At 53.8% G+C, this 24375-nt stretch overlaps 1 protein-coding gene across 3 annotated transcripts in view; it reads left to right on the top strand.

Moving 5' to 3' along the window:
• Positions 1 to 828: 828 nt before the first annotated feature.
• Positions 829 to 24375, top strand: part of SLC8A1 (solute carrier family 8 member A1) — a 116391-nt gene continuing 92844 nt past the window's right edge. For 2 of the 3 annotated variants that reach the window (XM_055810773.1, XM_055810772.1), the window contains exons 1-2: positions 6265 to 6492; positions 11585 to 13420. In XM_055810773.1, the coding sequence (XP_055666748.1) occupies positions 11610 to 13420 (1811 nt within the window). In that variant the 5' untranslated portion in view covers positions 6265 to 6492; positions 11585 to 11609. Of the gene's footprint in view, positions 1121 to 6264; positions 6493 to 11584; positions 13421 to 24375 lie in introns of those variants that run through there. The other variant, XM_055810771.1, reaches the window with a different exon arrangement.

Genomic DNA, 24375 nt, shown 5'->3' with positions numbered 1-24375 from the left:
TCTGCTTCCCTGCGGTTCTCCTTGCACCCAAGGGTCTGGGCACAGAGGGCTACTCAAGGTCACTGTGTACTTGCAACCACCGGCCTGTGAGTTATTACCTTTGGTCCTATTTTAAGTTCCTCAAGTCAGAGTTTTGCCTGGAGGGTGGGACAATGCGTTCATCTGCTCCTTGCCGGAGCCAGTGAAGGCTGGAGGAGCCGTTTGGGCATGGTGGAAGGGGCATTGCCTGCAGGAAGGACAGCCGGGCCAGGCTGAAGTGCAGCAGGTCCCTCTGTGCCCGGCTGCCGGCTTCCTGCAGGACCCCCCCGACAGTTGGGGACAGGAGGCTCTGTGGGTTCAGGGGCTGCCCTGGATGCCATCAGATGCAAGGGCAGCTTCCAGCAGGGCCCTAGATGACCTACACGCCCCTTGCCTGCCACCCCCTGGCCCCTGTAACATTGGTGGTATGAGGGGGGAGCGAACCTCGACCCAGGGCCCCCGGGGATGCCTCTGGCCTCCCGCCCCCCACAGTAGCCACGGGCACCGCTGTAGGGGACGGTGACAGACACAGCTAGGCGCTCCTCGCACCCCCCCTGCCCGCCACCTCCCGCAGGGCTCGCTCCTCCCGCGGGGTGCGCATGGGGTCGGGCTGGCTGGGCTGGGGGGAGGGCGGGGGGCAGGGGGGCATGGCCGGGGACTGGCCAGTACGGGGCAGGGCTGGGGGCTGCCCCAGGCATGGCGGGCAGGGCTGCTGGGGGTGGGTCCGCAATCAGCCCTGCCTTTCAAAGTCCCTAGCTCCGAGGAGGAAATCGGGAAATATTTCCAGCAGCAGCAGGAGGAGGAGGAGGAGGGCTGAAGCTGCCACCCCGGAGGAGGGACGGCGGGTTTCTCCCTGCCCGCGCAGCGCCGCGGAGGGATGCGGAGGGAGGGGGGGCTGCCTGCGGGGCGGACCGGCTGAGCGCATCCCCGGGCGCGGCGTGTGCGCTCCCTCCATCCCTCCCTCCCTCCCTCCCTCCATCCATCTCTCCCTCCCTCCCTCCCTCCCGCCTTCCTCCCTTCTCCCGCCCGCCGCAGCCGCGCTCCGGGGCTCCGCCGCCCGCCCCGCCGCGATGCCCCGCCGCTGCTGAGCCGGCCCCGCCAGGTAGGACCGCGACCCCCCCGGCCCCAGCGCGGCGAGCCCCGGCACCGGCTCCTGCACTGGGGTCCCCGGTGCCGGGGGAGATGGGGGAGGCGGGGGGGGTGGGGGCGAGCCGATGGGGAGGCGGGGGTAGGATGCTTCGCCCCCCGCCCCCGCCCGGCCCTGGGAATGCTTTCCGTGATCCAGCCACGGCACCTTTAGGCAGGCGATGGGGCTTGGCCCCCTCCCCCGCTGGCCAGTCGCGACATGTCGCGACGGGAGGCGCGGCGGCGGCGGGGGTTGCCTCCCCCTACCCTAAGGGCCGGGCACTGCCGGGCAGGTGGGGCTGGGGAGGGGGCTGGAGCGGAGCGGCTCCCCCCGGGGCGCGGACGGGCCCCCTCCCCCGGCGCGGCGGGGCTGCGGCACCCCTGCCCCTCCCGCCCGTGCCGTGCCGTGCCGTGCCGCCCGGAGCGGCTCCGAGGAGGGAGCGCGGCAGCACCTGCAGCCGCCTTGAAATCCCCGTTTCCGCCTGGATCGGCGTGCGGCGAGGGCCGGCACTCGGCGGCGCGCATCACGTAGGCTTTGTCTGGGTGAAGCATGGCTGGGGCTCTGCCGTCATCTCCAGTTTAATTCTTTAATCGTAGCCTTGTTGCTTCCCTCCCCGCCAAGCCGCGCTCGCAGCCCTGCGCTCAGCTCCGTCTCCAGGGCAAAAGCAAACCGCCAAAACGCTGCAGAAATGCAGCGAGCACGGGGGAGAGCTGGAGGCTAAGAGGGAGAGCTGTAGTAAAACCACAAGGTCACGGGCGTGTGGGTGCGAGTGTTTGATTTCAGGGCTCCTCTCTGCCTGCGCCTCGCGGGAAGCTGCTCCTCCAGTCCCAGATGTTGGGAATCCACATGTCAAGCGACGGAAACAGGGGCCGAGAGAGGCTGGGGCTCTCCGTGTGCCCTCCCAACACCTGCCTGGGCATTCACGTGCTTTTTCTCACTGCTACAAAGAGGTGCACTTTTATTTAGAAAAGGGAAGCTGGGACACTTGCACAGTGATGTGGTGATGGCGGCTGGGGAAGAAAAAAGCTGCGCTGTACGCCTTTGGCTGGGGCAGTGGACATCACCAAAGAAAGGCATTTGTGTTCCCTTGGGTGCATCTGATAAATGTTTCTTTCTCCCCTTTTCCTTCCCATTGGTTCTTCAGTGGCAGATTTGCCCCTTTTCCGGTGGGGGCATTTAGCCCAAATAGGGAAATAACCTAGCATTTCTAGAGCCATGACCTACCGGCCAAGCCGTGAACCCCCCGGCCGTCTCCCCGGGAAGGCTGATGCATTGCCCGACTCCTCTTACACCCCACCAGCTCTGTTTCTCTGGAGGCATAAACAACTCCTAAGTCAGGCCTGGGGAGCTGTGTCGCTCAAAGCTTCCTCTGTACCAGGGTTTGTGTTCGAGATATTGAGGAGATTAGATGTACTTTTTATGCCTAGCGTCCCTGAATGCCAACACCAAGTAGCACAATTTTAAGCTGATGAAACTTTGCTTGCTTCTCTCCCCCCCACTTTTGCTAAGATTTTTGTGAACTTCTGGCTGTGAATTGCTCCCGAGACTTAAATATTCACTGTCTTGCAGCTGCCTAGGCTGTACCTAGTTTGCTGTCTTGGCACTTCTGTACGTGGCATGGCATGAATTTTGCTTATGTCCTTGCTCTTGGGAGCCTCCACAGCACCTTTCATGATGCCGTGTAGGCATGGCCATTTCTCTGCCTGTCTGGGCCTTTGGTAGTGTCCCAATCTGCTCGGGGCTGTCAGGTTTGCAATTTTCTAGCATTGCGTCTAGGACAGTATTTGGGTTTCTGCTGTGTTTTCGAGGGAATACGGTCCTGCTGGCTTACTGGGGAAAAGCCACTGTTCTCCAGCAACCTAATGAAACTCAGATCCTATAACAAAGCCCAGTGTCCCCCAAGGCACAAACATCGCTGGACAACGAACCAACCAACCAACAGGCTGGTCGTAGGCAACACAAACAGCCGGAGATCCTGGCTCTCCTTGCAGCCAGTGCAGTGAATGACCCGGAGCTCTGTCCAGGCTCAGGGTGCCATGACCTGCGTGTGCTCCCAGCTCATGGACACGGGTGCCTGCAGCTGGTGTAAATCCTGGCTGCACCGGGGTCTGCTGCAGGGTGCTTGGGGTGCTGTGTCGTCGGGACTCTGGCATCCAATACGGGCTGTGCTCACTGACCGTCTTCCCCTTGCCAAGAGTGTGAGTGGTACGTCTTCAGCTATTTTCAGGAAGCTTGTAGGGACTTGGCTTTCTACACTATCTCTATCCCTCTGGTGATTTTAGCTGAAATTTGGGGGGGGGGGGGGGAGTGGGGGGGGAGGGGAGCAATGTGAACAGACAGGCAGACATGGAAACAGTGATTTCATATGCCTGGCTTCCTAAGGAAAGCTGGCTACAAATAGAAGTGAGATTTGCTGCTGCAAAAAGCTCCTGGGGAGACGGAGAAGGTGGGGGAGACTGGGGAGGAGGGAGGGGTGGTTAATCCCACTTTTGAGACAGGCAGCCAAGGCCTGGCTTACACCTGGGCTTAGACTCCTGAGATCCCGTGGTCTAAAAACTGGGCATCTGCTTGGCACGAGCGTTCAGCTCCCTCTAGAGACAGCGGGTCGGGAGCCGTACCTCTGGACTGGGACACTCCTGGTGCTGCCACCCTTCACCAGCCAGGCTGGGCACCCAGCTGATGGATGGAGTGTGCCAGGGTGGGCTTCCAGCCTAAAATACCCTGCCCAGCTCCTGTCTAGACCGTGTCCAAATCGCCCAGGCCCGCAACCTGCATTTGCATCAGCCTTTCCTGCGCACATTCCCAGGGATGTCTGGTCCCTGGATGGGCGCAGGAAGCTGGGGCTGGGGATTTGTTTCTGCTCCCTTGAAGATTTCTGCTCCTTCCTCCGCAGAGCCTCAGAGAGCATCCCACTGCACAGGGAGCCCACCCACAGCTGCAAACCCTGTACAAAAATGGGCCCTGGGGAGAAGCGGACACAGACAGAGAGGAAAGCAACAGGCCTGCCAGTTCCTCCCTCCTGGCCTCTACGGGGCATCTCTGGGCAGATGCTTCCTCCCCAGGCTGCTCAGGAGCCTCAGCCTTATTAGCAGTGTTTTATTCTTCCTGCACTCGCGGGATGTGCTCTTCCCATTTTACAGAGGGAGGCACAGAGCACAGGGCGCCGAAGGGCTGCCCTGAGACCGCAGAGGGAGTCTGTCGGCAAGGCAGCCTCAGAGCCGGCTGGTGGGGACCAGGCAGGTAGCGCCGTGCTTAAATCAGCCAGGGAGATCCACCGGCACAGGAAGGCATTAACAGTCCTTAACAGGAGGAATAACGGGGAAAAGGAAAAGCCTGATGCTGCTTGATAAAGGAGACTGAAAACAGGTGGTAGGGACAGAGAAATGGTCTGGAGATAGCAGCGAGTAGGAGGGGAGATTAAATAAAAATAAATAAATAAATAAAACCCGACAGAAAAAAAAAAAACCAGCCTCAAAAGAAATGTAGTATTTCCTCTTCACTTCTCCTTTCCTGGCGTTTTCCTTGCTGAGGTACTGAAACATGGGCAAAAGGGACAACTTGCCACTCTGTCTCCATATGTTAAAAAGCAAGGCTGGAATCTCCCTGACAAACGCTTCCAAACAGTCTCTACAAGCTGCCCCCAAATTCATCCAATCTGGCTGAAATTTTATATTGGGGCTGTTTTACTTTCTGTATTTATCTGTTTATTTTGGAAAGTTGCTGGGGAGATTGTGGGAGGAGATTGAATGCTTCATTGAAGAGATAGGATACTTGGAAAAATCAGTTGCAGACTGATAATTGTTCTAACTTTTTAATGGCCTTTACAGAAAACAGGGTGGTCTGATGTGTGTTTTGCTTGATTGGCTTCACTGAGGGCTTGTGCCTCTGACTATATTTGGAGAGGTTTTGATGGGTTTTTTGTACTGATGCAATCGGGATGCTGATGGCCTGGAAATCGTTTTCCTGATGTGGAGATGTGGAGGGTCACGGGCAGGGGATGCCAACGGGCTGTGCCTGTCTCAGGGTGCCAGAGCTGGGTGGCAAGGGAGAACGAGCTGGGCAGAGCTGGAGCAGGGCTGCGAGCCAAGGGTTTTCCAGGCTGTGTTTAAAGTGCCATCACACTGTGCAGCACCGGGTGGCAACACGGTATTTGGACGTAGCAGCTTTCCTCCACAGGTCCAGATGCATAGCCATCGTGGTGGTAGGGTTCTTCTCTGCTTCAATGGGTAAAAATCACAGTTGGTAGGAGTGACTTTGTACCAGCGCTGTGCTGTGGATCAGTGGCGAGACAGAATGAAGCCAGCAGGGCATGTGGCCGCCTAGACAAATCTGCAAGCACCCAGTCCCTTGCAGGGCTGTTGGCACCCGTTTTGTGTCCCTTGGCTGTGGGAAGCTGGGACCTAGGCTCTTGGCTGATCTACTGATTGACAGTTAGAGACCAGACAATTTTTGGGGGCGTTCTTTATCTTTTTCCCCTACAGCCGTACCTGTTCCCAGTACAGGCTTTGCTGGAGCTGCCCTGCTGTGAGGCAGATTGCTGTGTCTGGCGAGGCACCGGTGTGCAGCCGGAGCCTGGAGGGTGAGCAGCAGAGGAGGGGCGCCCAGGGGAGCAGTTCCACCTGCGGGGGCAACGCCAGCAGTGCTTTCCCCGGGGCAGGCTGGTCTGCCCTGTGGTGGCTCCCCTGCAAGAGAAACAGGGTGCTGTGCCTTGGAGACGGCGGGTCTGACCTTGCGATAGGAGCACGGGGCACACGACCTGAAACAGCCATTTTGGCTGCGGGGGACTCGTCGGCTGGGAGAGCCTGTCCTCTCACCTTGGGACCTTTTCGGGGAGTTGCTATCTTGTCACCAGGGACACTGGCCCAGGAGTGAGTAGCTGGCTTGCTTTGAGGCTCTGTTTCTCTAGCTTGCAGGCTAGCTGCGCCTTGCAGTGGCTACTGGCTGCTTCTCCTCAAAGTTTTTGGCCCCTCTGGCTGAAAAAAGAACATCCTTCTCCTGCCCCTGATGCGGCAAAGGGGGTTTTGAGCTGCCTTCCCTTTTTCTCTGCAGTGGTACGCTCTCGCTAGAAAAAGCTCCTCTCTGCCTGGCTCTGACGGTGGGATGGGGAAGGGCTGGCTGGGAGTCCCCGTGGTGTTGCAACATGCTCGTGGTTGTGTCCCCGCGGCGTGTCAGAAGCAGCTGCTCTCGCGTGAGGAGCAAACTTCCTACTGCCCCCCGCGAGCCGCCCTGCAGGAGGAGGTGCTGCGCCCACCGCCACAGTGACACGGTCGTGGGGACCCCCTCTCCCGTGCGAGCTGGCAGCAAACTCGCAGTGATGGTGCTTGCCGTGAAGCTGATGTCGCAGTGAGGTAGGCAGCGTCGCGTAGCATTGGCGGTGGCTGTAATGGTGTGAACGCTGCTGTGTTACAGCTGCTCTGTGCAGGTTTTCTGTCGAATGCTGGGAACAAAATTCCCAGTGGAAGGTCTCTTGCTCGCTGTATGTGTGGCCACTCCTCCCTGGTGAGCCTAGGCCATTACCTTCCCTGCCCGATCCTTCTGTAGTGAAAGTGTCTGGGCTAGCAGTGTGTTTTCGCTGCTCTGAAAAATAATGGTGCTGCCGGCTTGTTGCAGATGGTCATAAACATGCGTGTGCTACGGAGGTGTGGGAGAATAACAGGAAGGGTCTTACAGTGGATATGTCAAGGGCGAGGTGCCCAAAAGGAGATGGGACTTTTGGGAGGCTGCTGCAAAGGAAAAGCAGTGCTTTGTTGAAAGGCAGAGCAGCTCTCAGCTCGCTTTGCATGCAGCAACCAGCCAGCCCGAAGGAACGCCGCTGCCAGGAAAAGGTCAGAGCAGAGTCTAAAAAGCTGTGTTCTCCCCATCTGGCAGCTCCCGAGCTGGGGGGCTGGAGCTTGAGCTGGCAGCGGCAGATCTCTCCTACCAATTTGTAAAACCTAGAGCTCCTATGCCCAGTGAGGAGGCAGATATCTCTGCAAGCCTCCTAGCCCTGCTGTGGGCCACAGCTGCCCTCCTGGCGCTTCACAGCACCAAGGCTGGGAATGAAAGCTGGGCCAGCATCCCTTGGCCGGGAGCTGCCTCTGAGCCGAGCTTGCCTCGAAGGGACCGTGCAGCCTCTTGCAGGGTTTCCTCCATGACTGTGCAAAAGCAACGTGCTAACACCCCGAGGGAGCTCCGCCACCAAGGGAAGGGGCACGGCTGCCCAGCAGAGCAGGAGCTGGGGTCTGGCTGTCCCCGTTAGCTCCAGGCGGGGGGCCAAGACAGCTCTGCTCCTGGGGGTGAGAAGGGCTCCAGGTGCCGCCCTGGCGTGGGGCAGCGCGTATGGGCAGGCTTGTGCCCCCCTCGCCACGTGCCTGTGGCCAGCACCAAACCCGAGAGCGGCTTGTGCCCCTGCCTGGGGCTACCGTGGTTGGTCTGAGCCGAAGGCACGGGGGGAGCGACAGCGAGGCCCCCAGCGCCGCGGCGGGCAGCGTTTGCCGGGGCTGCTGACCTGGCATGCTGTGAATCAGCGACCACGTTTACTTTTATTGTTGATGGCTGGGATGGGAAATGCAATTGAGACACCTAAATGAAAAGCTAACAAAGTTGGGTTTGGAGGGAGGGCTGGTGTTCTGGTAGCCTTGCTTCTCGTTAGCCAATAATATGAATGATTTATCTGCGAATATTCCTACTGCTGTGCCTGCAGCAGCGTGCTGACCATGGGCTGAGACCCTATGCAAATGCAGAGTGAGAGGGTCTCTGGGGACCAAACTGTTTGTTTTGGATTGTACAAATAAAGAAATGCGGCTAGTTTTATAGCAGCTGCTTCTCGGAGATATTTTGAATGTCAGGCTCTGATTGTGTGTGTGCAACCAGCATGTTGTGGCCAAACATTTTCTAGCCCTCCATAATTCCTGAGTCTGGTGTTAATAACGCTCATTGTGAGTCAGTTCAAGTAGAAAAGCTGGTGAGGGAATGTGAATCCTGCTTGGTGACTGCACCACAAAATGCTGGAGACAGCCCAAGGTAGAGTTGTGGGATGCTACTGCCGTTCCACAAAGGGTACTGGTGCATTGCCAGGGCAGGGCCAGTGGGTTTTTCTTCCAAAGCTCCAGCTTCCTCCACCCATCTGAACTCTCCAGAAAAGTTCCATGTTCCTTATCTCCAGTCATACGAGGGAAAAATGTTGTTTGTAAGTGGAGAGCTGGGTGATGGAGAGCAGAAAGATGGATTGCTCAAATGCAAGCCTCTAGGTCTTTTTTCCTTCTCTTTAAAGTAATACAGGACTCAATTAAAAAAAACAAACAAACAAAAAAACCCCAACCAAACAACAAAAAACCCACAACCAAAACCCAACTTCTGTTAGAATGTTTGGAAGGGAAGAACATGTGGCTTGATTAATCTGATTTAGTGTGTGTCTCCTTTCTCATTGAGACTTCCAGCACTCGAATCTTTTTAAGACCGTCGAGTTGGTCCAAAGTGTGATGGGACTTACCTATTCTTTCTGACCTAAATCAGTGACCCAAAGCATAATATTTTCTCTAGAACCATCTGTTTCCTCTTCTTGCCAAAGGGATTTCACAATGCCTGGTTGCTCTGAATAATTGTACATGTGCAAGGATATGACTTGCCACAGGGAGAAAATTAACTGAACAAGGACAGGTGGATGCTCTTGAGTTTTCTGTTGAAACTACGACTCTTTAGAAAGAGAGCGTGAAGAACCATGCAGCTGAGTAATATTTTATGCCCACACTAATGTTTTTTTAAGCCTACATATTTAAAAGAAAAACCAAAACTACACATAGGAGGTATCTGGGATAATCAGAGCGGGTCAGCCTGTGTTTTGACAGCCCCTTTATCTTTAAATGTCTCCGAGGCCTGGTTTGGAGCGGTGCGAAACGAAATGCAGCAGTACAGATGTTGGGTGAGTAACTCGTGCTTCAGCTAAACTTCAGTGGCCAGTAACGCACATCTGTTTCAGCTTAGCTGTCCACCAGATGGCCTGCAACAAGGTACTCTTCTTTACAAACATGGTGTTTTCAATTGTTTTACTTCAGATTTGTAAGCGGTGGCCATGGCCCGCATTCTGGGGAGCTGGAGGCACCCAGGGGCTGTGACCACGGGGCCAGCGTTCGGGGCTTCTGACTCCAGCAGCCGCAGCTCTTTGCAGCATTAGCAGGATTTAAAAGGCAAATGACACCTTTCTTTTAAAACTGTCTTCGTACAAGAGAGTGGCTTTTTCTTGTTTGTCGTATCTGTTCTTATCGCCCAGCCCTCTGACTTGCTCACTTCCTGCTCCGTCTTTTTCTTAATTAGAAAATTGTGAGGAGGGCAGGGGATGGGGGGGAAGGCAGACCGACAGCTCCTGGTGAGGAAACGCCATTTATATAAAACTGGCTTGATAAATTCTCAGTATTATTCTTCAAGACAAATAATCCTACTGCAGCATCCTTGAATAAAAGCAAATGGAGGAGATGAAGGAGAGGGCTTTGTTCCATCACTGCAATATCTGTTCGTGGGGTCAGTCCATAACACGGGCGCAGGATGGTACCCACCGCTTCCTCCAGATGCTCTTGGCTTGCGCTCAGTCCTGTCCCTGCGCAGTGTGTCCGGGCTGAACGGGGAGGGGCGTTTCTGTGTCGCAGGGGATAAGGAGATGGGTGATGCTGACCAGGTGCTTTTCTTCGAGAAAGTGTTGCTATGTCCCTCTTCAGGAGGGTAGATGTCTCTCCTCGGGAGCACCTGCCTGGCTGTCGTTCCGCACTCAGCAGCACAGCACATGTAGCCCACTGTCTGGCCAGAGTGCCGGCGGGGTTCCGGCCGTGCCAGGGCACAAGCCCTCTGTCGAGGGGAGAAGGCAAGGTGACCCCAGCCCTCCTGCTTGGGTCCCACTCCTGCAGCTGGGCCCACTGAAGCAGGATGCAGCTGTGGGATGCTGTCACGGGATGCAGGCGGCAGCGCGGGGGGCTCGGTCGGGGTCTCCCCGCACATGCAGCCATGCGCCAAGGCTGGGCGGGTGGCCATGGCAGGGGAGGCATGCCGGGGGCCGAGGGGGGGTTGCCTGGGAGATGTCAGCTGGGTCTCCTGCTTGTGTCCATCTCTGAGCTGCGCCTGGCAATGCCATCCTCCCCTTAGAAGGTGAAACCTTTCATGGCTGAGGGTTTTTTTGTTTGTTTGCTTGGGTTTTTTTATTTATTTGTTCAGGTTTGTTTGGTTGGTTTTTGGTTTTTCTTCTTTCTTTCTGGGATGTGTTTTTTTTATGAGCAAAACCAGTTTGGCCTTTTGTATTCTCCAGCAAAGTAAAGGTATTGACACATTCATTTTCCTCTCTTCATAGAAACATTTTTAAGTACTGCATGATTAAATTAACTTGGATTGGGGAAGCATAGCATGGTAAAAGCTCTTCTTGAGGAGAAAATACAGCTTTAATAACTAGGAATCTGGCTTTTATGGGCCAGTAAAATTGCGAATGCAACACTGAGCATGCTCAGGTTTTTTGCACTGTACTTAAGGCATCTGTTCTGTCGGTTTATGCACTGTTAACTAACTGCAACCTCTTTAACAGCTCCTCTACACTGCTGGAAAATCCTGAGGCGGGACAAGGGCAAGTACTGCTGTCATGCCTGATGACTGATGTTGTAAATGGAGTGAGAAAGGCCCTTGAAGGGGAGGCCATCAAAGCTGACCTAGTGGGAAAAGAGCGCAGGGACAGGTTTCCTCTCAAAGCGTGCCAAGGGAGCTTGGATGCATACGGGGCTCCTTCCAGTTTTGGGAAGGTGCAAAGTGATGCACTGTGGAAGGAATGGCTCCAAAATCATTAATTAAAGACTACCCTTCTGGTGCACCTTATGACCACGTTACTGTTAAGGATAAGGTTCTGCCAGTGCTTGAGCTCACTTCGCACAGATTTCTGATGTGGAGTAGATGCTTGGGAGGGCGGCGAGCAGGAAAAGACTGTAAAATATGTAGTTTACAGTAATTATAAATGGCAAGTAAAAAAAAAAAACAAACATGAAGAGGGATAGTAGATTCCCCTGCCCTCTCCTGCTCTTACCCTGAACTCCAGTGAGTGAGTGCACTGTGGTTTTGAAATGGGAAACAATTCTGCCAACTGTGAAGCAGAATGATGGGCTTTAATTAGATAAGAAACAAGAAAATGCAATTGAACAAACAGGCTTTCAGCGAAGAGAAAGAAAGTGCAATTAAACATCATAGTAGCTGAAGGGGGTAGGTGCTAGCCCACTGGTAGCATATGCACCTGTCCTCGCTCAGATAACTGAACTAGATGATTTGTACGTGGAAAACTGAAGTTTTTGAGCAGATGGGCTCATTAGATGGGCCTTCCTGAGTAACAGGGTAACTTGACTGTCTATGTGGGAAAGATGGGAAGTAGCCAGGGTATAGACGAAAATCTGTTATGTCTGGTCAGCCTCACTTAATGCACCTTTCCTCTTGCCTCTGCAGGTTGAGGACGTGTGGGACCTGTTCGATGGAAGTAGCCATGTTGCGAGCAACTCCACCACCCACCTTCCCAGTGAGCTTCCAACTCCTGAGTGTTGTGCTGGTGCTGCTCTCGCACGCGGACAGCATACATGCAGAGAGCCCCAGCGAACTGCCTGTGAATGACACCGAGGAGTGCACTGGATCATACATCTGCAAAAAGGGTGTGATTTTACCGATATGGGAACCCCAAGACCCCTCCTTCGGTGACAAAATTGCTCGGGCAACAGTGTATTTTGTAGCAATGGTGTACATGTTCCTGGGAGTATCTATCATAGCTGACCGCTTCATGTCCTCCATCGAAGTCATTACGTCCCAAGAGCGGGAAATAACCATCAAGAAGCCCAACGGCGAGACCAGCAAAACCACGGTGAGGATCTGGAACGAGACCGTTTCCAACCTCACACTGATGGCCTTGGGCTCATCTGCCCCTGAGATCCTCCTGTCTGTTATCGAAGTGTGCGGCCACGGCTTCACAGCGGGGGACTTGGGGCCAAGCACGATTGTGGGGAGTGCTGCATTTAACATGTTTGTCATTATTGCGATCTGTGTTTACGTCGTTCCAGATGGAGAGATAAGGAAGATCAAGCACTTGCGAGTGTTTTTTGTTACAGCGGCCTGGAGCATCTTTGCCTATACTTGGCTTTACATTATTTTATCTGTGTCTTCTCCTGGGATTGTGGAGGTCTGGGAAGGCTTGCTCACCTTCTTCTTCTTCCCCATCTGCGTGGTGTTTGCCTGGATAGCTGACAGGAGGCTTTTATTTTACAAGTACGTCTACAAGAAATACCGAGCTGGCAAGCAGAGAGGCATGATCATTGAGCATGAGGGTGACCGGCCCTCCTCCAAAGCTGATATCGAGATGGACGGCAAGGTTGCTAATTCTCATGTGGAGAACTTTTTGGATGGGACACTGGTGCTGGAGGTGGATGAGAAAGACCAGGATGATGAGGAAGCCAGGAGGGAAATGGCTCGGATCCTGAAGGAGCTGAAGCAAAAGCACCCCGACAAGGAGATTGAACAGCTAATCGAGCTGGCCAACTACCAGGTCCTGAGCCAGCAGCAGAAGAGCAGGGCCTTTTACCGCATTCAGGCCACTCGGCTCATGACAGGAGCTGGCAACATCTTGAAGAGACACGCAGCAGACCAGGCCCGCAAGGCTGTCAGTATGCATGAGGTCAACAGCGAGGTGGCAGAAAACGATCCCATCAGCAAGCTCTACTTTGAGCAGGGTACCTACCAGTGCCTGGAGAACTGTGGCACTGTCGCCCTGACCGTCATTCGCCGGGGAGGTGACTTGACCAACACGGTGTACGTTGACTTCCGGACAGAGGACGGGACGGCCAATGCCGGCTCCGACTATGAGTTCACTGAAGGAACAGTAGTCTTCAAGCCTGGCGAGACCCAGAAGGAAATCCGTGTTGGCATAATTGACGACGACATATTTGAGGAGGATGAAAACTTCCTGGTCCACCTCAGCAATGTCCGCGTGAGCACCGAGGCCTCAGATGAGGGCGTTCTTGAGGCCAGCCGTGTCTCCACTCTCGCCTGCCTGGGATCACCATCTACTGCCACTGTCACCATCTTTGACGATGACCATGCTGGCATCTTCACCTTTGAGGAGCCAGTAACACACATCAGTGAAAGTGTGGGGACCATGGAAGTGAAAGTGTTGCGAACCTCTGGTGCACGAGGAAATGTTATTGTGCCCTACAAAACCATCGAAGGCTCAGCCAAAGGCGGAGGAGAGGACTTTGAAGACACCTGTGGGGAGCTGGAGTTCCAGAACGATGAGATAGTGTAAGTGAAGGTTTTATTTCTTTCGTACAGTCTTTGGTTCTCCTGCAATTAAATACACAGCGGCTCCCAGAGCTTCACTGGTGGTGTTGGGGTGCCAGGGCGTTGCAGTAAGCCATGAATGGCCACCTTACATGCTTTGGGGAGCCTGAAATGCTGCGTTCCTGCCTTGCTAACAGACAGGAGAGCAGTACCTGTTCAGGGGCAACCCACCCTCCCAGCAGCAGGGAGGTGGGCTCGTGAGCCCAGCCACCCACTCCCTGCCTGTGCCCTGAGCAGATCTCTGCAGCCTGGGCTCTACGGCAGAGCAGAGAACAAGACTGAGCTGGCCAGTACCACCCAGTCACAAGGACCCATCTTGCGAGCGTCTAACCTGAGTGTTTGCATTGTGGTACCTACCCCCGCTTGGCTGCTGAGGGTCAGGTCAGCTGGGGTTGGGCCTGGTGCTCTGCTCGGGGCCTTGGTGAAGGTCACTTCACCTCCTCCTCTTCTAAAGGCTGCAGGCCTGGGTCATCATCCAATGCACATCCTGAAAAAGTATTGTCATGCAAAGAAGCCTCGTGGTTAGGATGCAACTCCAGCCGCGTTTGGCTGCTTGCAAATAAAAAAGGAGGCTGAAAGCTGTTGGAAGCTACTCCCGAGCGTTGCTAGGTGGATGGTGGAAAAATGACTAGCGCTGTTGCCTTGTTGATTACGCTTTGTGAGGAATATAACTTTGCTGAGTAAATCACGGTAGAAAAATCTGTCCTTGGGCATGTCGTGAAGGCACCTCCTTGCCAGCTGGGGCTCTGGGGGGAGCAAGGGTTGGGGTTGTGGTGTTCCAGCCTCGGGCTCTTCCTGCAGAGAAGAGGGTCAGCCTGTCTGTAGGTCAGCCCCTGCCAACAGTAGATTCTGTAGCACAAACCCACTTGGAGCAGCCCCTGTTAGAGGGCCCTGCTGTACCAAGGGGTTGCTACAGGCTGGCTCGGGCATCGCGTGTCCTACCATCGGCCTCCAGGAGCGGAGGCAGAGGTGCGAGTGCTGAGAGCGGGCATTGCGTTCTGTCTGTTAGTGCTGGCCGCTCCACGTGCACGGGGAGAACGAAGCAAATGGGGAAACCTTAAAACTTCTTGAAGTGGGGGGAAAGAAAGAAGTGATTTGTAGTTCTCAGACAGGGCATTAGACCAGCCAGGGTTTTGACTTCTTAGGAAAAACTGATCAAGGACTTCACGGCTCCAGCAGTTTGGAGGCCAGGACATACATGTTGCTGATACGAGAGTCAAAACCGCATGATGTGCGTTGTTCCTGGCTTCTGGATGATAACTGTAGTAGAGAGGAATGCAGTTATTTGACTTTTTTTTTTTTTTTTTCATTTTCGGAGAGGCGGGGAGTTGTCTGCAGAGGTGCAATGAACTAGGCTATAAGGATATCCCCCGAAGGCTCTTTAACCAGGTCACTCAGCAGTAGCAAAACTGGGCTGCTGGCAGGACAGCTTTGGCAGTCAGTGTCCATTCCCCTGGGATGGGACATGTTTCCGTGGCAGGCCAAACGCACGACTGTGGGCTCTGCAGCTGTGCTAGGAGGGGCTTGGGCACGTCAGCCGGGACCCTCGTGCAGCCCTTCTCTGAGGGCAGGAGGCATCCCCTGACTTTTGCTGACTTTTCCCAACAGCCCAGTACAGGGGGTGTGCTGGAAATGGGCTGACCGCATCCCACAGGTGCCAACGTGCCCTGCCACAGCAGCAGACCTCCTCCTTCTTTCTCTTACTTGCTGTAGACATGTGCACAGCCATCAAGAAATGGGGGAAAACAGCTTTCTTAGAAACCCCAGTGTGGTTTCGCTGTGTAGATGCCAGGACATAACTCTATTCCGTCTCCCTGGAAGCGGGGAGGGGTGGTACTGGGAAGCACCGCATCATAGCCTGGCATGGCTGAGGGCCTGGGGAGCGGGCCGGGAAGGGGTGGTGACAGCAGGGGCAAGGTCCTCCAAGTGCAGATGCTCTCAGATGGCTGAGGGCAGGGATGGGGACGGGCTGAGTGGCATCCAGTGCAGAGATGCTACCTTTGGGTTTTTTCTAGAGATGGTTTAAATTTTATGGCATTGTTGCCAGGAAGCTGCTCTTTGGAGCGCTGGAGTGATGCCTCTGGTCCCTTGCTTCAGTTGCACGGCTGGTGTGCGGTAGCCACGCACTGCGCTATTTTGGGATGATACCATGTGGCTTTAACTGAACCACAGGTGCAGTACACTCTGAGGAGAGCCTCATCACAGGGGCCAGATGCACCGTCACCAGGTGACAAAGCTGTTGTCTCACTGGCCGGGAAGCAAGAAGGACATGAAGCTTCTGGCTGGGTCCAGAACGAAACAAAAAAGGATTGATTTTCTCTTGAGTTCTTTTCCGAACTCTGTCGCTTGCTTCCAGGAGAACAAAACAGCTGTACCTTGGGCCTTTGCATGGAGACGAAATAATGGATCCATTACCAGCCCCTCCGGGTGCCCAGGCAGCCTCTGGGCGTTGCAGTGCTGGTGGCGGAGCTGCGGAGCCTGTGCAGGTGTCTCCCCTGCCTGCCCTTCTCCCCGGCTCTGCGCCACTCACCTGCCCTCGCCTCTGCCTATGTTGACCAAAGGGCTTGCTCTGCTCAGGTGGGAGAGGACATGATCTACATGCCTCATTTTTCTTGGAGAAGGATGAAACTGCTTGTAGAAATTGCAATCTGTTCACATGCCTGAAAGGCAGTAGGTATTAATGTAAAATTTCGCTGCTGTGGTGCATGGCCGGGTGTTGGCTGGTGCAGTCTGACCTGCAGGGCTGCGTTTGCCCGGGCACGAGCTTAGAACAGCCCCTGCAGCACAGAGATGGTGTGCTCCTGCAGCTGAGGTGCTGCTGGCAGCCATCCTCCGTGGGAAGAATTTGCACTAATGAGAATAAAGAAGATGTGCCAGCACAATTTGTGGATTATAGAGGTAAAGCCTGTTTGCTAGTCATTGCTTGCTAGCGCTGTACTTCAGCTAAATCACAGTTATGTAGAATGGTGCGATTCCCCAGCACATTTGGCTCAGTAAAGTTCTAAAACTTTAGGTTTTCCCGTGCTCTGGTGGCCAAGAGATGGCTTTGCTGCCCTTTCTGAAGGTCTTTGGTGGCATTTCAGCTCTGCTGTTCCAGGCTGTGTCGATTCGCTTGATAAAATTGAGTGAGATGTGCTTTTCTGGGGCACTAGCCACAAAGGTAGGGCAGTGCAGGGGGACATGAGGATGAAAGAAAACTGTACAGGCCTCTGTTGCTGGAGGGCTGGCTTGCTGGTAAGCCCCAGTAAAATTGGAAAGCTCTGGGAAGGCCCTGATCTTGTGGAGACCTTCCTTCAGTTCCCAAAAGGCCCAGTTACGTAACGTGTTTGTTTGCGGTGCCTAGAGAGACTTTCCCATTTTGCAATCTGTTGATGTCCCCTTTCCCAGAGCACAGAAAATAGCTGTGTAACTGCTGAAGCCACACCATTCATGTGCATTTCAACAAAGATCTCTTTCCAGTGCTACCAAAAAAAATTTATAATGGAGAAGCTGTTGGTCCTCCAGTGGAACATTTAATCCCAGCACTGCCTGGTGGCCTCTTGGAGCAATGCTTTTCTGCTCCTTGCTCATGAAGCCCAGCTTATGTCTTTAATGGGTACATGTTGGCAAGTGAAAGAAACATCGTTTTAATGTGCTTTGCAAAGAGTTTGCACAGCAGATTGTTCCAGGCTAGCTGGGGAGGCTAAAGGTGCCTGACTTGGGTCTCAGCCAGGTCAGTCTCAATGATGCTGCTCGGGTACCTGGGGCTCTGAGACATCAGTGTGGGACAGGGTGCTATGATGTGAAGTGTAAGAGAGAGCCTTCCCTCTGGGGCCACCCTCAACAAGGTGACTCCAGCCTTGTTAATGGAGATGCAAGACAATGAAAGTTTTCTTGATGGAGAAGATGTGTAGTTGCAGGCTCTTCCTGCCCGCCCATCTACCACAGCTATGGTGATCATAGAAGAGGTCACTGGTTCATCTAGCCAGAGTATTTTTATCTCCTGTCCAAATGCCAAATAGTTCAAAAGAAGTCCAGCCTCCTATCTCAGAGGAGGAAGCAATCCTTCCCCCATCTGAGAGGTGTCTTGTCCTTGCTGTCTCAAAACAGCAGGAGCACCTCTTCCAGATGTGACTGCAAAGCTATGTGAAAATACATGTGTATTCTTTCCTGTACAAAACTATTGGGTTTTCTACAGATAGCATTGCAACGAGAGATGTAATACAATCTGCATTCCAAATATCTGCACCCACATCCCCCAAGAGAAAAGTTTTTACTGCATTAACAAGTCAGCAAGGAAGACGGTACACACCGTTTTACAGATGACCAATTAAACTGATATTTTACCTATGCAGTTACACCTGTAAATGCCTGGAGAGTTTTATGTCAATGGATCTTGCTGTTCATAATACGTAGTTCAGCTGTTTTCGTAAAAGGTGTCTGCGGCAAGTTTAGGAAGTGACACTCTTGGGCCATTGAATGTGACTTTCACTTGACGTTTCTCTGGAAGCATAAATCTAGAAGCCAAATGCTAACAGTGACACAAACATCAGATAAATCTCCTAATTTTTTTAGAGAAAGTTCCTCAGAGACCACGTAGCCTCCCTCCCAAGGGCCCTTCAAAAATGTCAGCGGCAACAAATACAGGCTGTGGCAGGGGGAAACCAAGTAGTACTACTTTTTTAAGTTCCCCTTTTCTTTTCCAGAAGAAGTTGGGTGAGGTATTTCTCAAACAAAATGGCAAAAATAAAATCCTGACTCAGCCCTGGGACCTCTCTAGCTCAGTTTCGCGTACGTGGCCTGCAGCTTCAGGGGAAAAAAATGAACCCTGCAGCTTGGTCAGCCTCGCAGCAGGATGCAGTCGGAAAGCAACCTTCTGATGTGGCGGAGAGATGGCTGCAGACCAGGCTGAAGGCCAAGCAAACGAGCTTCGTCGTCGAACGCTTTGGCTCCCTCTTTGTCTGTTTGTTACCTCCTTCTTTGTCTGTCCCACTCTGTTGGCATGGCTCAGCGTGCGTCCTCTCCTCACGAGCCCTGCCTCGGGCACCCTGTGGGACATCCCAGCGGACCAAACGGTGATCACACTCTGACTCGGCCTGCTTCTAGTGCCCAGCTTGGGGTTGGGAGCATGTTTTCCCCTCTCCACTGGCAGTCCCGCCTGGCCCAGTTGGACTTGCAGGCAGTTCAGACACGGCTGTCAGGGTCTGCGTGTTGGGTCCTTGGCAGGACACCCGGTGCCCTGGGTCCATCGTGTGGGAAGTGGCCCTGGCCGTGGCCCACCGCAGGGAGCCGAGCACGTGTGTCGCACCAGGTGGGGGCATGGCATGGGGGCCTGCTTCCCTCTCCAGGGGCGTTTTGGGAAGAAGTTCCCTGAGGCTGAAAGGTGCCATTGCTTTGGGTCCTGAAGGCCAAAAGCTGGTCCTCCCCTCTTCAGGGAGGAAGGTGCAGGTCTAACAGGCTGAGCTGCCTTTTCTGTTTCTCCTCTGTTCACACAGTGTTTAGCCTTTCCTCAACACTCCTAAAATGTTAGCCTTAACATCTCCCAGCCACGCGCATCTCTCTTGAACTGCTGTGCTCTTGTCTCTTGCGCTGGACAACCCCCACATTTCTGCTGGGAGCAAGGAAATCAAGCCAAGTGGCATTCACAGACCGTCCTCTTCCTCTTGCACCCCTGTGCCCGCAGGTGCTGGCTGCTGCCCTGTGCCCGTGGGCTGGGCAGCGAGTAACACCGACATGGCATGCACTGAAAAAGCCATTCCCAAGTGCCATGTCAGGTCTCAAGCCTGCAAAGCGTGTGCTCCCAGCTGTGATTCTGAAGTGTCTCGTGACCTGACCTGGTCCTCTCCTGCCCAGAGCATGGCCAGTGTGTGTGCTGCCATGGCGTGCCATCACGGGGTCGTGGGACAAGTCCTGCCCGTAGCTGGCTTGGGGAAGGCAAGCACGGGATGCAGGCTGCGCCGCTTGCCCAAATAAGTCATGAAATCTAGGAACTTGATTTGATGATGTCCCCTGTGGAGGGGATTAGGCAGCGAGGCTGTGTTATTGGATGAAGCAAGTTGTGCCAGCAACAATCACTGGGGGGAATGGCGGGGGGGGGAAGAGAATGGTGAGGACAAGAGTGGTTTGGTTCGCTCTCGCTGAAGAATGACACAGTTTTTGTCCTTGAAAAACCAATGTTTCCTTATTTGTAATGAGCTGTTGTTGGCAATTTACTGCTGCCAGCTGCATCTCTGTGGTTGATTAAGGGAGCTTGGATCTTAAATATGTAATAACTCTCTGAAAGCCATTGAGAGGCAGTTATTAGCTTCATCAGGGCCTGTGTACACATCCGCTGTGCTCCTTTATGAAAAGGCTACCTATTAAATGCATTGTAGTAATTTATAAAACGCAGGATCCAAGCTTGTTTTAAGGAATTAAAGCAGCAACCCTGGTGAAGCTTGTTGGCATGGGAAAGAGTTCTCTTGGAGTGAGGTGCTGCTCTGCAGCTTCTTGCTGGGTAGACAAGACCCAGGGATAGTAGCAGCACCGTCCCCCTTTGCGGACTCTCTTCTTTCCCTGGCGTCTGCCTGAGCACTGCTGGCAGCAGTGCTAGCACCAGCTGTGATATGTATATCTTGTCAACAGAGCAGGGATCTGTCCCTTTCCCTCTGGCACACTCGGGATCCTTCACTGTGGCAAATCCTTGAGCAGGGAGAGGTGAACAGTTGGTACACAAGACCCTGATACAAGGGCTGAGTTCAGGCTGTGCATCCACCTGGGGAACAGCCCTCTTTCCTCCGACACTTTGCCCCCAGGTTTATCCTCGGTGGATGGCACTCAGTAGTTTTCTTCCAGCAGCAAGGCTGCATTTGTGGGCTTAAAACAAGAGCGACAGAACAAAAAGCAGACAGCTGACCACAGCTGGCATCCAAGCATCTGTGCAGATGGGCAGGGAAACATCTGCTCTCAACTAAAGCCAAACAGAGAGGAGAAGCTGGACCTGGCAGACAACTGGCTGAGTCAGAAACAGACCCTCCCCAGAGGGGGAGGCTGAGTCCAGCAGCAGGTGCTGCGGGCGGCTGCGGTGCTATCATCTGGCTCGCTGCGGGGGGGGCATGTGGTGTTGCTCTGCCCCGGGCAGGCAGGCGTACAGAGGCAAGGAGCAGTCTTCCACGTCTGGGTCTGCCTTGTATGTGTCCCTATAGCCTTTGCTTACACCAGGGACAAGTTTGCATCTTCACTGGCAAGGACATGCGTGTTGCTGCCGTGCAAGGGGAAAGACACCTGTGCTGTCCCTTGCCCTGTTATCCAGCACCACAGGATAACTGTTAGCTTAACCTTCACGGCCTGGTCTGGCTGTACCACCTGTATTTCTACAGTGCTCTCAGATGAGGGGCTTCAATTAAAAGTTAGTCTTTGACAGCTGCAGAGTCTGTGATGGCTGGGTGCATGGTCTAGCTGCACTGGTACTAGCGGGTACGTTCTCTGCTTTGCAGTCTCGGGCGTGGTTGGAGTTAAGGTCAGGCCTCTCCAAGTCATAAGTGCCATTTAGCCTGAGGACATCTCGGGAGAAGTCAAAACCTCTACTAATAATGTTTCTGACACTGACATTGGAGGCGTTGCTCTGGTTTCCAAGAATGGCAATGCTGGCTCCTGGGTGACAACAAATAATAACAGCATTCCCTGTTTTAAAAATATCTTAGCATAAGAGAGAAAATATTCCTACTGCTGTGCAAGTAAGAGAGTGACCAGCATGTGCCTCCTCTGTCCAGTCCCTATATGGTTCCATTTCCATAGTGTCTCTTCTCCTTCCTACACAATCATAGTAACAAAATCTGTCTGGCAACGAGAAACGAAGCAAGAACAATGAACAGGGGCATGGACTGGATCCCAGTGAACTGGATGCTGGCAGGAGAGAGATAGAGCCGATGGCATACACTTGCCCCAGTCAGAGCAAATCCCTTTCTAGGGCAAGGTCCTCCAAGTGCAGATGCTCTCAGATGGCTGAGGGCAGGGATGGGGACGGGCTGAGTGGCATCCAGTGCAGAGATGCTACCTTTGGGTTTTTTCTAGAGGTGGTTTAAATTTTATGGCATTGTTGCCAGGAAGCTGCTTTGCTCTTTGGAGTGCTCATCACAGGGGCCAGACGCACTGTCACCAGGTGACAAAGCTGTTGTCTCACTGGCCGGGAAGCAAGAAGGACATGAGGCTTCTGGCTGGGTCCAGAATGAAACAAAAAAGGATTGATTTTCTCTTGAGTTCTTTTCCGAACTCTGTCGCTTGCTTCCAGGAGAACAAAACAGCTGTACCTTGGGCCTTTGCAAACAATTATGGAGACGAAATAATGGATCCGTTACCAGCCCCTCCGGGTGCCCAGGCAGCCTCTGGGCGTTGCAGTGCTGGTGGCGGAGCTGCGGAGCCTGTGCAGGTGTCTCCCCTGCCTGCCCTTCTCCCCGGCTCTGCGCCACTCACCTGCCCTCGCCTCTGCCATCCTCTGACCCGAGACCGTACCTACGCAGCCTGAGCTGCCTCCCGACAGTGCTGTGACAGGTGATTTATCCTGACCTGCCTTTAGATACGGGCAAGAAACACGCCTGTCTGGAGGCTGTGGACACGGCGCTCCGCGGAGCTGCATCCCCGGGCACAGCCCTCCTCTCCCTGCTGGCAGCGCCGTGCTGCAGCCGGGGCTCTGCTCTCCCGATCCTGCACAGCTCATGTCCTGGTCCTGCACAGCTCTCACATCAACATGCAGCCCTGTCACAGTATACGAGGCAGAAAAAATGTCTGTTCTGCAGGGAGCCTGGAATAAATAGAGCTGCCATGAGCAGGGGAGAGACACGCTGGTTTCATGGGGAACAGGAGGCTGGATCTGAGATGAAACCTGTTGCTTTGGCTCAGGCAGGTGGGGAACAGGGTTTGCCTGGCACTGGAGCCTCCACAGGGCTTTGTGTTTGCTTAGTTCAATAGATTTGCATTCACACTTTAGGTTTGGTTATTGCAATTTATGTGCCTCCTTAGCAACTGGATATGTGATGGGACGTGGTAGGATAAGGTACTGCTCTGACACAGGGTAAAAATAATATTTAAAAATGTCATACTAATGCCCAAGCACAAATGATCCTGCCACAGGGGAAAGGGTGCAAAGCATTACAGGAGGTTTACCTGACTCATGAGCTCTCCAGTGACCTGGAACTCAGAATCATACAAAAACCTGAAAACGGGTCATTTTAGTAGGATTGTAAGAGAGCAGCATGGGAGCATTGGGTCAGAGTCAGGCCAAGCATGAACTGGATGAGAATCAGAGGGGAAGGAGATGCCATGTCTGTGCCTTAGCAGTGGGAAGGGAGGTGGGGAAGGGAGCTGAACAGCACATTCCACCAAGAAGCAGGTCCCTCTGTGGATGCCTGTGTTCCTGAGACCTGCAGCTGTGGGACGGGGATGCTGTAATCTGCCTGTCCTCCGACCCAGAGAGCATACCGAAATCTAACCCTGTGTTGTTAGGGGGATGCCTGAGGGGCTCTTATTGCTGCTGGCAGTCCCCCTGCTAGCAGTTCACTGGGCAATAGGTGAAGGCAGCAAAAGCTGCCCAGCCAGGTTAGGTCTGCTTCTGTACCTAAAAGAGCCTAGAATAACCAACATGTTGTTTGTAAGCACCTCAAAGATAACAGAGAGATGAATAAGAGCCAGCATTTATTTGTCAAGAACAAATCCTGTCAAGGCAACCTAATTTCCTTTTATGCCAAACTTTTGGGTGAGGGAGAAGCAGCTTCAGAAGGGCTTTCCATATGGCCTTGATGGGTACTGTCGTAGGGAAGCACCAGCTAAGTGGGCCACTGGGGTGGTGGGGTCAAACCTGTCTGCAGAGAGAAACGTGGTGCTGGGTGGGGGTGAGAAGGTGTTCAGCAGGTGCTTGGCCTGCCCTGGAGCTCGCTAGGTGCGGGAAAGAGGAGTGTGGCGTTTAAACTTGCAGACAGAAGGAGTGGCGTGGGCTGGAAGCATTATCAAAGGTAGGATGGGGATCTGCAGAGATGGGTCTGGAAATAGCCTCAGCAGAAGCAAGACGCTGTAAAGTGCTTGTGCAAGAATGGTCGGAAGCACAAATTCGGGTGGGAGGGGAACGACTGAAGGGGGGGTGCCACTGTGAGCCGGCAGGCAGTCTGAACTCGCAACATCATGCTCTTGCAACGAGTGAGGCAGGCGTCATCCTGAAGATATTCACGAGGAGTGTAGCCATCCGTACGGTCCCTGCCCAGCTGTGTCCAGCTCTGAGCACTCAGCCCCAGCGGTGCGAAGAGTCCAACGAAAAGCGCAGAAAGTGACTGGTGGTCTGAGAAACGTCACCTGGGGCGAGGGGCTGTGGGAACTGGGGCTGCTTGCTTTCGGAAGATGCAGGCATAGGGAAGGTCTAAGCCTTGAGCTATATAAAGGGTGATAAGATTTTCTGTGTCTGCAGGATCTTGAGAAAGCAGCAGGGGCCGTTCTAGTTAGACAGGAGGGACAATTTCCTCCTAGTACAGATGGGTTCTCTCAGGAGTAGGTTGGAGGAGTGGGTGACCTCTGTCCACGGCAGAGGAGAGTTTAGAGACACCATTCAAAAATTTGCTGGAGACATCAGATGAGGTCTTGGGAACTCTTCCTCTCCTGTTATTTACTCTTATTAGCCAGGCAGAAGCGTTCGTCACGTGAGTTGCGTTCCAGTCAGGTGGCCTCTGTCCTGCATGATCTTCTGCCACAGTGTGCAAAGCAACCTACAGATGGAGCAGAAAGACCAAATGGGTGCATCCCATGCAACCTTCAGAGCTTCCCTGTGGCCACCCAGTCTGGGCTCTTTGCTTACAGTGAATATCTGGGACATGGACAGTGCTCACCGCCGTCTGTCTCCTTTGCTAATAATTAGATGCAATCCAAGCTTCCCTGCAGGAGAGCCCTGTCCCCCTGGGGGAAGAAGCAAGGCTGCA

Source organism: Falco peregrinus, chromosome 7 (genome assembly GCF_023634155.1).
Source record: "Falco peregrinus isolate bFalPer1 chromosome 7, bFalPer1.pri, whole genome shotgun sequence".
Classification (NCBI taxonomy): Eukaryota; Metazoa; Chordata; class Aves; order Falconiformes; family Falconidae; genus Falco; species Falco peregrinus.
This window is presented reverse-complemented; position numbering and strand designations above follow the sequence as displayed.